The sequence below is a fragment of the Varanus komodoensis genome, unplaced genomic scaffold, assembly GCF_004798865.1.
Source record: "Varanus komodoensis strain SLA01 unplaced genomic scaffold, ASM479886v1 scaffold1, whole genome shotgun sequence".
Lineage (NCBI taxonomy): Eukaryota > Metazoa > Chordata > Lepidosauria > Squamata > Varanidae > Varanus > Varanus komodoensis.
The window spans coordinates 25357313-25371225 of NW_025335268.1; the positions used below are offsets into that span (position 1 = coordinate 25357313).

General features: G+C 37.5%; 1 protein-coding gene across 3 annotated transcripts in view; it reads left to right on the forward strand.

Moving 5' to 3' along the window:
* The window catches only part of LYST (lysosomal trafficking regulator), a 115275-nt gene that overhangs the window by 35404 nt on the left and 65958 nt on the right, over positions 1 to 13913 (forward strand). For 2 of the 3 annotated variants that reach the window (XM_044420019.1, XM_044420004.1), the window contains exons 10-18: positions 82 to 148; positions 1033 to 1142; positions 1288 to 1711; positions 5620 to 5761; positions 6738 to 6911; positions 7799 to 7959; positions 9217 to 9407; positions 10917 to 11162; positions 12669 to 12842. In XM_044420019.1, coding sequence (XP_044275954.1) covers positions 82 to 148; positions 1033 to 1142; positions 1288 to 1711; positions 5620 to 5761; positions 6738 to 6911; positions 7799 to 7959; positions 9217 to 9407; positions 10917 to 11162; positions 12669 to 12842 — 1689 coding nt within the window. The remainder of the gene's footprint in view (positions 1 to 81; positions 149 to 1032; positions 1143 to 1287; positions 1712 to 5619; positions 5762 to 6737; positions 6912 to 7798; positions 7960 to 9216; positions 9408 to 10916; positions 11163 to 12668; positions 12843 to 13913) is intronic. The other variant, XM_044420012.1, reaches the window with a different exon arrangement.

Genomic DNA, 13913 nt, shown 5'->3' on the forward strand with positions numbered 1-13913 from the left:
CCTCCTCTCTTCCTGAACTGTTTGGGTATTTTTGAGAATTGTTCAATACATAATCTATATTTTTATTTTATTTTCTTAAAGGGTGCTGTAAAGAGTCTCTTGGGAGGATTCCTCCACATATCGACGCAGACAGATGCCAGTTTTCATGGTGAGTTGTAAATAAAAGCAGCAATTCCTTTATATGCTGTTTAACACTCAGACAGGCAGTGTTAAGGTATACATTTATACATCTGCAGAAATATGTTGTTAAGAATATTAGATTTTTGTTTGTATGGAATATTTATGGAGAGAAATTCTGAAAACTATTAGTACAATCTGTAAAGGCTGAATACATGCCTTTTATGTCAGTGGGAGAGTATTAATAGTGTTCTCAACTTTCTCAGTGAAATCAGTGGATGTGCCTAATTTTGCCAAATTGTGCCCTAATCTTACATGGAAATTAACGTCTAACTTCCTGTTTCTTCTAGGAAGATGAACTGATTTGTATTGTGAGAATTTTTACCATAGTTTGCCTTTAGAGGGGGTCTGCAAAGCACAAGCTGCTGTTGAAATGTTTAAACCAGGGAAGGCTTGGGTTGTCCATTGTCTGCCCCAGAACATAACCCATTCTGACGTTTCTGAAGGTAGTGAGAATATATATGAAATAAATGTTGAAGAGGAGTGAAATAAGAAATAAATACTAGATATATAGCTAGATAATCCTTTGTTAAATATGTGTGTGTCGATCACTGAAGTAGGATGAAAATACTACCAAAATAGCTTAATTATAACCAAAATAGCTTAATTAGCTGTAAAACACAAACTTAGGGATGTGTGTCGAGAAACTTCTTTTCTAACTGTAACTGCATGCAACATCAGTATTTTTATGATGCAAGAGAAATGGACTGCAATCAAAGGGGCAAGAAGCTTGGAAGTCTTGATGGGATGACTTCTGAAATTGCCATCTTCTTGTAACAGCTTGTTTTAACAGCTTTAGCAGCATTCAGAATAAGTCATGATAATGTTATAACAAACCATGATGCTGCTTTTCAGCATGTCAGGAAGTGCTGGTGGATCTGCTAGTGTCTTTGATGAGCTCAAGAACATGTTCGGAAGAGCTGACTCTTCTCTTAAGGATCTTTTTAGAAAAAACTCCGTGTATGGTAAGAATTTTATAATAACAGGAATACACTTTGAAGTAAAATTAACTACTAATGTTAATTTGGAAACAATTTTGATATTTTCTATGAAGGTTCCAGACTGAAGTATGCCAATCTTCTAACCAATATTTTGTTCATTTTTCTTAAGAGTACTCTGCTTAAAGGAATTCTGAAGATTTTGGAAGCAAATACCGAGATGAGGCCTTTGCAACATATCTCATTTCCTTTGCATCAGATATCAAGTGTAGGAAGCAGTCCTTCCCAAAAACCCACTCTCACTCTCAACAGCAAGACCATAGGACTACTAAGAAGAGTGAGACTTGCACAGGCAAAGAAGGAGCCAGAGGGTGAGAGTTTGTCTCACCATCTTCTTTCTTCTTGGCATGTTGCTCCAATACATTTGCCTTTGGTTGGGCAAAACTGTTGGCCACATATGTCTGAAGGTTTCAGCATCTCATTTTGGTTTTATGTGGGATGTGCTCATGATGCAAACCATTCATTGGAGAAAGCAAAAAGAATGAGAAGGCGGAGCAAATCACTGATTTCACATGACAGCAGTTTTGATGATGCAGGTAATGTACTACAGAAGTCATATTGTTGATCTGTAATATAGTGAAATACCATCTGTAATGGTTTGATGTGCTTAAAACAATTCAATTCAAGCACGCGTTAATGCTAATTCAGACTAAATATAGCAGTGCACATACAGAGAAAAGATGTTGAATTTGGAGGAATCTGAAAATCCTATGTTCAGGGGAAAGAGCAGCACCTTCACCTCACCCTGCATTACTGCTTGGTTAACATCTAGTTGAGGCACTTTGGAGCAGGAGGGAAGGAGGCTGCAGACAATGTAGGGTACCTCTTATCCTAGCATCTGCAATTCCCTTCCCTCCTGCTGTCAACCTTGGAGAGAAGCCATGGTATTTTTTCTATTCTGACTACAATGTGGGTTGGGAGATAAGAGTGCAGATTTCCAGCTCTGAGCTTGGAGATTTGTTTCCAGCCTTGGATCTGGGCATCTGAAGTTATCTTATGGCCCCTAGACACTGTCTGGGAGCCATAGCTAGTTCCAATGGCATTGTGCTAGAGGTTCCTTACGTAGCACAATGCACTTTATATTAGCTCTTGTATATTGAAGTCCTTGGTTTCCAACCACAGATTTAAAAATTATGCCATATTCTTTTGTAAGGAGTTTGAGATCATGTGATATATCACAGCATTCTGAGCTCACCCCATTTAGCAGGGTTGGCCAGTCCCTTGGGAAGGTTTTGTGGAGTGGAGACCTAGGAAGTAGGGGAGGACAGGTGAGAAAATTGTACCCATCCCTATCTGTTGGAATTTCTCTGGATCAAACTGGCAGGGCATAAGGGATTCGGAGGCAAAAGCATCTTGTTGGATTGCACCCAATAACACTAGTGAGTAAAAGGGAAATGTGAGAAAAATTATGCAAAAAACATTTCAAAGAATAAATAGTTCCAGATTAAATGCAACTAAGGTTAGGTGCTACAATCATCATTTTTACTCTCAAAGAAAGGGGTCTAGGTATGTTTAGAGCCTTCCAAATTGTGAAAGGCCTAGTTAACAAGCAATTCCCTAGTTCATATGATGCTTCCCAGGAGCCTGGAGTTCAAGCAGCAAAACCTATGGTTATGAAAAGACTGGAGCAATTGTAAATGTTCTCTGCTCTTATGGGCTTCTTAGTTATCAGATTTATATTCCACAGTTTTTCTCACTCAAGGCAGCTTACATCATTTTCCTCCTCTTGCTCTCAGTCTTATCCCCACCACAACAACCCAGTGAGGTAGGTTGGACTGAGAGTCTGTGACTGGCCCAAATTCACCCATTTGGCTACATGGCTGAGTGGGGACTAGAATCCCAATTGCCTGAGTTGCAGTCCTGTGCTCTTAACCATAACACCACACTGGATCTTAGCATGTAACTTTTGTTAGTTACAGAGTCATATTTGACTTCGAAAGAGGAAGCTTCTCTAAAATGAGAGAAGTTGTAGAAAAGTTGAAAAGAGGTGTCAGGAGGATAAAATCCCTTCAAAGTTATTGGAAGTTATTCAAAACCACAATAATAGAAGCTTAGGTAGCCAGACTAGTTCCCACCCAACCATGACCGAGTGTCTTTGGGGCAGCCACTAACTCTCAGACTAGTCTACCTAAAAGGCTTGTTGTGAGGATAAAATAGGAGGAGGAGGATTAAGTAAGCTGGATTGGGTTTATAGCAGGAAAATGGTGGGATATACATATTAAAAATACATAAATGTATACTACAGGTTAGGAAAAATAAGACCAAGTTCAAGAAGTCACTAGCATAATTAACAAGCTGTGTCAAGGAAGCTATTAGAAAAAAAGAAGACTTCCTGTAGGAAATGGAAGCCTTGCCCGAATGAGGAAAGCAAAAAAGAGTACAAACTTGCATAGTGGAGGTGCAAGCAGATAATGAGAAATGTGAAAAAACAATTGAGGCGGATGTAATTAATAACTTGAAGCCCAGCAATCAAAAATTCTTTAAATATATTAGAAGCAGGAAAAGAAAGACTACAAAAGATAGAGGACAGATACCTGTGCCTAAATTTAGGAAAGTTATTACGAAAGGAGTCTAAGGAAATGAGAAAATAATGGAGATAAGAGGGAGATAAAATTCTTAATGTTACTGACAAATTGAAAGTTAATAAATAATTGGGCATAGATGGTACCCATCCTTAAAATAACTTAAATATGAAATTGAAGATTTTCTAACAAAAATATGTAACATGTCCCTAAGATGAGCTTCTGTATCAGAGGACTGGCAAATGGCCTATGTAATAGTAACTTTTTTAAAAGGATCAAGGGAAATCTGTGCAATTATTATTATTATAAACATTTTATAAGCTTAAGGTGTTCTGGATAAATTGATTGAAATCATTATTAAGGATAAAATAGCTAAGCATATAAAAAGACACTACTGAAAAAGAATTGACATAGCTTTTGCAAAGGTAAGTTCTCTTATGCTAGTCATTTAAGGCTGTTTGAAAGTGTCAGTAAACATGTGGACAAGGGTGATCTGCTAGACATTGTTTACTTAGCCTTCCAGAAGGTCTCTGACCAAAGCCTCTTGAGCAAACTTAGAAGTCAAGGAATAAGAGCAGAGGTTGTTTTTTGGATCAGTAACTGGTTGAAGAGCACAGTGTAGAGAGCAGAAATAAATGATAAATTATATCATCTCACTGAGAAATTTAGGCAGCATTCTACGGGTCTCTGAATTGCAGTCAGTGCTTTTCAACTTATGCATAAATGTTCTGAAATTAGGACTGAGCAGAGAGGTGGCCAGATTTTCTGATGACACTAAATCATTTAGTGTAAGTTAAAATGGTATTTGGAGATCCAAGTTTTAGTTTCCACTTTGGGCCTGTCATTGACTTTTAGTCCAACCTACCTTACAAAGTTAGTGTAAGGATAAGATGGAGAGGAGAATTGTCTAAACTGCTTTGGATTCTTTGCAGGATAAAAAGCAGAATGGAAACATAACAAATTAAAATAAATTAATTAAAATGATGTAAAAGCTGGAGCAACTCTCCTATGAGGAAACGTTAACAATGGCTGGGATTTCTTGACTTAGAAAAAGGTTGAATAAAGGAAGTCATATTGAAATGTACTAAGTTATATATGGTGTGGAGAAAGTGGATAGGGAGACATATCTCTACCACTTTCCTAATTCTAGAACTGGAGGTCATGCCTTGAAGTTGAATGATAAGACATTTCAGACTTCTTCACATAAGTGTACATTAAACTATGCAAGTGTACTGTGTACACTTCTGAACATATGACTGGTTCTGGCCTGCTTGTGTTGCCTGCCTTTATGCTTCCAGTTCCAATTCAAGGTGCTGGTTTTGAATTGAAACCTATAAAGGATTACATGGGTTAGGACTCCATCTGAGAACACCTCTCCCAGCTGCGATCTGCTTGGACACTACAGTCAAACTTTGGCATCTTCCCCAAGCGTCAACTCTGAGGAAAGCATGGAGGGGGACAACAAGGGGGAAGGGCTTTCTCAGTGGTGACTCCCCATCTATGGAACCACCGCCCCACTGTGGCCTGGCTGTTTCCAATTCTGTCATCTTTTCAAGATCAGGTCAAGATGGCACTCTTCTCTGAGACCTTTAAAAACTAACTTAGCCAGGGGCAGGGGTAATCAGGCATTTTGCATTTTTTTGTAATTAATTTGCTATTGTCTGTTTTTATTGTCTGATTTCAGCTGTTTTAAATGTTTTTGTTTCTGATTTTCTGATTTTTATTGTATTTTATTGCCTGTTTTTATGGACTGTTTTCAATTGCCCAGAGCCCTTCAGCTGTGGGATAGAAATAAATAAAGAGACTTCTTCTGTCTTAAAAAGACTAAGTCCATATTTGTGATTTATAGAATGCATGACTGCTGTGCCTGTTTAATTTTCTGCATTTAATGCACCTGATTTAACAAATGTTCTGTGTCCTAGAAGAAAGCAAACCTGGAGCAGATTACCTGAGCTTGGGTGACAAACTTCTTGAAGATGGCTGCCTTCATATATTTTCACTGGGCTCCAAAGCGTTGATGCTACAAGTATGGGCTAATGTAAATACTGGAGCTTTTATATTTCGGTATGATAATACAAACAATCTTATATTCCATTTTTTGTCCTGGTAGAATTGCTGAAGTTAGCATAAGGACAAACAAGTACATTGTGTTAGCAATTATATGTATTTTATGCATGAAATGTGCATGAAATTTAGTCAGACTTGTTGCTTTGTCAGGCTGAGAGAGAACATAAAAGGGGTAAGGTGTTATTTTACTGCTAAAAGAGAGATTTGTATAACGGTAACAGCCTGGTTATCTAGGCCTCGTAGAAAAGTCAACATCCTTTTTTCCCATAATGCTCTATTTGTGCAAATGACAGTTGAGCTCCAGTAATGCAAGTTATCCTGTAGATTTCAGCTGAATATCTCAGCTGAATGTGGAAAAAATGTTTTTTGAATATCTTAATTTCTGTCACAAGATCCTCCCAATTTTCTGCAAAGGTTTTCTACTGTTTAAAGTGATTCCTGATTAGTTAGGATTGTCAGGTAACGAACATATAGAAAGCATTGTCCTCAGTAAGTTAAATTGATTTGCCTTTGATGAAGGCACATAGTCTAATCTGGTTATGTTTATCTTGACATTGTCATGACTAATATATGATCCAAGCCTGGTTGGTGTTATTGAAGAATTAAACAGAAATAAAGTTACCTGGAGCTGCTTTGTTTATTCTTTTAAAAATAGTGCATTGAAATGATAAACTGATTGAAAAATGACACAGCAGTAGCAGGGAGCAACATCGGCTATAAATGGTTTCAAAGATCCATACAAAGTTAGGCCTTAGAGGTTGGTTGTTGCCTTATAAGCACTATTTTTAAAGTGTAAAGCAAACCAGAAGTACATATAACTTAATCCTGATGTCTTGATATAAAGCCATTAGTGAGATGAAAATGAACACTGTTTGCAAAACTGCTGAGGAAGATATGCACAGAAGGAAAGTATGAAGGAAAAGATGGTAGACTGGCAGCTTCTTAGTGGTTTTCCTCTTTGCTATTTTCATAGTATGTGTATGGATCCAAATGATGAAATGAAAGCCGGGCTACTGGCACAAGCTGAAACACCAGAGAACATTTTTCTTATAGACAAATGGCAGCATCTGGCATTAACTTACCGAGAACAGCCGGAAAACAAGAAGAATATCCATGGAACACTCTCAGTATGGATTTCTGGTCAGAGGTAAAGTCATAAATAATAGAAAGACATAATTAAAAAGAACTTCAGTGGCTTTCATTTATTTGTAAAATTTGAATCTGGTGAAAAATGAAAGAGTACCCTTTTATGAGCCTTTGGAGCAGTAAACAATTGAAATGTGTGCAGAAGTAGAGACTTAAGTTGTGCATTGGGGTTATAACTGTTGTGTACACACACAAGGAAAAGCAGCCTAAAGGGCTGCAGTCTTTTGATAGATTTGATGGGAATGGGAGTGCAGACAGTGAACACAAAGCAGTTTCAGAATGTCAGCCAAGATCAAGGCCAGGGAATGTCTGCTGTTCAAGCACTGTTGCCCCAGCTGGGTGGGGTGGCAACCAACCATCCTGTGAGAATGGAGAGATAGCCCAGCAAGGGGTGGAACTGGGAGTGGAAGATGACAAGAGCTTCGATCTGTGAATGGGAGGTGGGTTCTGGGTCTGTCCAGCGCATGAGCACCAAGAGCTGAGTAGTCTGTCAGATGTTGAGGATCCTCCTGCTGAGGAGGTGTTGCGGGTTGCTAAGAGGCAACACAGGTGGGAAATTCTGCCTGTGTTGGTGCTATGGGAGGGGCAGAGACAGGCGAGGAATGTCAGCACCCAGCCTCTGAGCTGGCAACAGAAAAAGTCTCTTAAATGGGTTCAGTAGTTTACTGTGGAAGAACTCAGAGGTTTGACAGTAAGGATATGTAACAATCAAGTATTGTGAAGAGGAACTCTGTTGGCAGGTTCATAGGATCCTGGTTCAGGTGAGTGGAATTATTGTGTTAGCAGCAGCATGATGACTTGGTAGTACATATTGTCAAGTCCATATTTGCCATTACTTTCTAACTAAAGTTGTTCAGGATACTAATTAAGCTTTATTTTTTGTTTTAGAAAACTGGATATCAGTTTAGATTATACACTCCCAAGGAAAACAAGCTTATCATCTGAGAGTAATAAGACCTTCTGTATGATTGGCCATTATACATCATGCCAAGATGAATTATTGCAGTTGGCTGGACAGTGGGATCTGGGAAATCTGCTTCTCTTCAATGGTATGTCATTATCGTTGTCCTTCCTTCTGTATACATCTCATTCTTTTGTCTTGAATTTGTATAATATTTGTAAGAGTTGTTTTTGTTTAAGAGGTGATGGTGATGAAATTTTTGTCTTTGTACTTTTACAATAAAAGCAGAACAGTTTTACCTTTAAAAATTAATTCAGTGTATAAAAGAAAACAGTCACAGTGAAACTTTGTGGCTACTGCAACTAATGCAAAGGACTTTTTAATCATCTATTCATATACAGCTTGCTTGCTTGCTTATTTATTTATTTAAAGCTTTTTCTGTACCATCCCCTACAAACATCTCAGGACGACTCTGCTGTGTTTGGCAATCAATATGGCACTTCACGTCTGAGCAAGTTCTAGCTGCTGATTCTTTGTCACAAACCTTTTTCAATACTATCAATTGTGGCATAATTCTGAACCACTTAGAAGAATAGGAGTGGGGAGCATAGTTCTTAGCTTGTTCTGGTCCTTCCTGGAGCGCTGATTCACAGAGGTTCAGAGACTGCTGCACAGCATCATGGCCATAGGCCTATGGTATACCTACTACAGGGTTCTTTTTTTCCTTCATGCTTCTCCACATCTATGGAAACTGCTGGAAGAGGTCATCATAGAATTACTCATCATTGTTATTTATTACATTTTTATACTGCCTGTAGTCGAAGTTCTCTGGGTGGTTTACTACAAGGTATAAAAACAATAAATGCAATAGATAAGAACAATTAATGAGAGTTAAAATTAATTTAAAATAGTTTGAAAACATAAAATAATAAAAACAATTAAAAAACTTTGGCTAAGAGTAATAGGCACCTGACTATAAAACCAGATATCAGTTTTTAAATCATCAATATATTCCTTCAAGATGGTTGGAACTTGTATCATGTTTGATGAGTCTTCAGGTGCAGTATGGACTATTTCTAATGTTGCCTTAGGACAAACATTGCATATTTGAGTTCTGTTTTTTTGGGAGGTATGAGGAGCAACAGCTCATAAATTTCGGCTGCTGCAAATTCTGAAGATTTTTTTTAACATTCTGTGGCTTACATTCATGATCTACTGCCACACTCCTTAAATGTATATGTGGGCATCCATCTACATGAGCAAAGTAATAGGAAAATCAATTCTATGGCGACCTGAATTATCAACTAGGTAAAATGTCTATGCTATTTCCTATTGAAACATTGGAAAATATTTATTATATGTGAAGCAGCATATATTAAAACACAGCACGTTTTTGTTTTTGCAGGTGCAAAAATTGGTCCAGAAGAAGCATTTTATCTTTACAGTTGTGGACCAGACTTCACTTCCGTAATGCCTTGTAAATATGGCAACTCAGTAACAGATTTTTCCAGATACATAGATAAAGAAATTTTGCAGTGTGAACAAATTAAAGAACTCCTAATGACAAAGAGAGAAGTGGACACTGGACCTTTAATTGTATGTTTGCAATTTTAGCAGAAACAGAAAGTCAAGCATATCCCAGAATACTGCGGGGGGGGGGGATCTATTTTCTGTTTGATAATTACATACTGTACTTGATTTAGCTTCATTTTTCATGGTGCAGAAAGACCATAGCAAACTACATAGCTATTTAGACTATGCCCTAATATAAATCATAGAAAGGTGGGATATAAATCTGTTAAAGAGAATTACTCAAGTGGACTAATAATTGATTTTGAGGCAAACAAAAGTGGTAATTGAAATGTAAGATATGCAGTATTAATATTCTGAAAGATTTTGCTTTAATTCTATTTTAAGAATAAATTTTATTACATTTGTACTAAAGCGTTTACAATAAATAAGGATAAAAATGTGCATAATATTACCACAGAAAGCAAAATTCTTTGGTCTTGTACCAAATCTGCTGTTAATACTTGCTGCTTAACTAGCTAATGGAACTGCAAGGGCTCTGCTATCACTAGACCACACACTAAGTCTTTTCTTTCTGCACTGCTATTTATAAGACTAAAAAGAGAATAGATAAAGACTAGATAAACAGAGGGCAAGTAAATAGAACTGTGTACATTGAAAGTATTTCAAATGGTGCTGGAGTGGGGAGCAACAACTGTTCCATATTGGCTAAGCACTAATACTTATTTCAGTCTTGCTTCAAAAGTAAACTTTATTCCACTGTCTGTGGCCACACTGTATTGGGAGTAATTTTATGTTTGGGTGATCCCATAGCATGCCCTCATACTCCCACTTTTGATCTGTTCTGGATGCTGCTAGTACAAAATATCTGAAGGGCAACAAATTAACTAGATGGGAAATGTAAAGTATCACAAAATGAAGCACATTGAATGAAACCTCCTCTGTGCCATTTTATATTCTTGAGGTTCATGTATTTTTCCTAACCCAGGATATTTTCCATAGATTGTTTCCTCCTTCATCCAGTTAACATAATTATCTCAACATATAGGCCTTGTTGCACATGTTGCTATGTGGCTTATTAAAACCCAGGGTTTATCTGGCAGATGAGCACACAAACCATAATGCGTTTTCTCAGTTGCTGTGTTTTTGTTTCCCCCTTTCACTCACTCTCTTTTTGTATACCAGCATGTAAAAGGCTGGGTATTTTTATGGCTGTCACTTGCTGTTGCTGTAGCCTGGTGAAGCAACCCATAGTTCTGGATCTGCATTTAGCAACAAATCATGATTCCAACAACCCAGAGTTCACAATCCAATAACAAACCATGGGTTCTCCTTGTGGATTGTTTATCTTACAATATAGCAACCAATAGTTAACCCATAATACTGGATTTGCAGGCAATAACAACCCATTATTAATTTAATTAGCCATGGTTTGCTGTTGAAGACAAACCAGGACAATTACAGCAAAGTTGCAAAAAGTTTGCAAAACACATAGAGATGAACCACTGTTCTGCAGTATAGAAGTGTGGATTGAATATGAGATACAAGCTCATTAAATATTGTCTCATATTTCAGGAAAGCCTTGCTACTGTTTACACCACTTTCTTCCCTGGTCATTACACAATCTACGAGCCAGTGATCAGACTTAAAAGTCAAGTAAAAACTATTCCTTCCCAACGACCTTTCAGTACAAAAGAGGTACAAAGCAATTTGCCAGATCCTCATTTCTTGAAAATGCTACAGCCTGTGGAATACAGAGGTCTTCAGGGCATACTGCATGAGATTGGAGGAACAGGATCATTTGTCTTTCTTTTTGCCAGGGTAAGTGGTCAAGAAAATGTCTTTGGTTAGCAAAATCCATTTACTTATAAGACAATTTGCAAAAGAGAGAGAGTGTGTGTGTGTGGAGTGATAGGATTTGGGGAGGAACTGACATAAAGGAAAAGTTCCATAAGCACATACTGCTTCCAGGCAGGCAGCTCCTAGTGCCATTAAACATTGCTGTTTCTTTGTAAGCTGCAAGTGATACCATAATTGACTTTCCCACCATTCAGATTATTGTGTTTTATTTTTGGGTACTTCCTGCCATGATCTGTCCACAAATTTGGCCACAACACAATTGCTATGAGGGAGGAAAAGAATGGTCTTGCTGACCATTTTAAAACAATTGAGCAGCCCTAAAAAAGGCAATTATTTAATTAGCACCAAGTGCTTATTTGTTTTAACATGATCGTGCATTATTGAGCATTATGAAATGTCAAAACAAGTGTTTACTGCTTAGTTTGTACTGGAAGTATGAAAGGGTCTAATTGTGGTATGGGTAAGGAACTACAATAGAACTGTCTGGAAAATCAGTGAGGGTTCCTTGTTAAATATATTTAAAAGAATACTTTAACAATGCTTTAGCACTATTGAACATACATTTAAGCACTGCTTCACCAATATTTTAAAAAGTTCATTATTTTAGAAATGCACTATTTTAAAAAGTTACAGGCAGAGGAGCATTTTAGTGCTTACTATGAGATCAGAAAATGCCAACTTTCAAATAGGTTGATAAGATTGTACTGACTGAAAATACAATACAATGAGTGACCATATTCTCTCAACCTATTATATCATTGCTGTAAACCTGGCTCTAGGAGTATAATGATTGGGTAGTTGCATTGTGTGGATGCCCTGTAAAAAGGAAATGAAAGAAGCTTGGAAATTTACAAGCTTATACCATTCTACAAATGGTATAAAATAACACAGAGAATGGAGTAAGAAAAAAGAACTTGTACAGTGTAGTGTAGATAAGAGGCTGAGCTATAAAATTAGGGGTGCCTGATTAGAATTTCTGACAATATCATCATGCATGCAAAGAGCTTGGAACAGTCTGAAGTGTTGCATAAATCCTTCATGTTGTTAATAATAATGCTTTGTTTAAAGACAGAGTTGCATGTGATCCACTGTCCCCTTGCAAATTCACCCATGCAATGCAGCCATAAATGTGCCAAGTGCAACCCAAATACTTAAAGCTGAAATTTAAGTGTCATTTTAATTGTTAACAATATTTGCTTATTTATCTGGCCAGGGCGACTTCTTTTATATTGTTATTTATTTTATATTGTGAATTTTATATTGTTATTTTTGTATTTTATTGTATTTTATTTTGTGTTGTGAGCCGCCCCGGTGCTTTGGCAAGGGGCGGCATAGAATGTTTTAATTAATTAATTAATTAATAGCTTTTTAATGTTTCCAGCAAATAAGATAAGCCATGTTGTACAGAGCAGATTTTAACTCCATTCAACATATTTTGTCAAAGTAACACATTTATTTATTTTTTAGATTGTGGAGATCAGCGACTGTGAAGAGACTCAAGCTTTAGCATTAAAAGTTATCCTTAACTTAACAAAACGTAAACAGCAGAGAATACATGAGCTAGAAAACTGCAATGGTTATTCAATTATTCATCAGGTGTTGATAAAGCCTAAGTGTATTGTTGGGTTTCACATTTTGCAGGTAAGTTGCTTCTATCAATTGTTCTATTTTCATTAAATGATAATGATAAGGTGTTAATTTAGTATTTACAATCTATCTTAACATCTAATTTGTCCCATTCTAAACACTTAGTGCAGGTAATAGTGGCTTAAAACAAAAATCTGCATGGTCAGTTAAACCATCCAGTAGAATTAAAAACTTAATTGCTAGGAATTTTCAAAGTGTGTGGAGCTGGTCTGGGGCTAGCCTTATTAGACAGGGTGAGTTGACTGACTAATTTTGGGAATTATGGAAGACTAGACTGGAGGTGGAACTACTGATTGGTTCAAAATTGGGAAAGGAGTACGGCAAGGCTATATACTGTCGCTCTGCCTATGTAACTTATATGCAGAGCACATCATGTGAAAGGCCAGGCTAGATGAATCCCAAATTGGAATTAAGATTGCTGGGAGAAATATCAACAAACTCAGATAGGCAGATGATACCACTCTAATGGCAGAAAGTGAAGAGGAATTAAAGAGCCTCTTGATGCGGGTGAAGGAGGACAGCACAAAAGTTGGCTTGAAACGCAATATCAAGAAAACTAAGATCATGGCAGCCGGTCCTCTCACTTCCTGGCAAACAGATAGGGAAGAAATGGAGGTAGTGACATTTTATTTTCCTGGGCTTCAAGATCACCACAGATGGGGACAGCAGCCAAGAAATTAAAAGACGCTTGCTCTTTGGGAGAAAAGCTATGGCAAATCTAGACAGCCTGCCAACAAAAGTGCGTATAGTCAAGGCTATGGTTTTCCCAGTTGTAATGTATGGCTGTGAAAGTTGGACCATAAGGAAGAAGCACTGAAGCATTGAGGCCTTTGAATTGTGGTGCTGGAGAAGACTCCTGAGTCCCTTGGACTCCAAGACGATCAAACCAGTCAGTCCTAGAGGAGATAAATCCTGACTGCTCTTTAAAAGGCCAGATACTGAAGATGAAACTCAAATATTTTGCCTCCTAATGAGAAGGAAGGACTCCCTGGAGAAGAGCCTAATGCTGGGAACAATTGACGACAAAAGAAGAAGGGGACAGCAGAGGATGAGGTGGCTGGATGG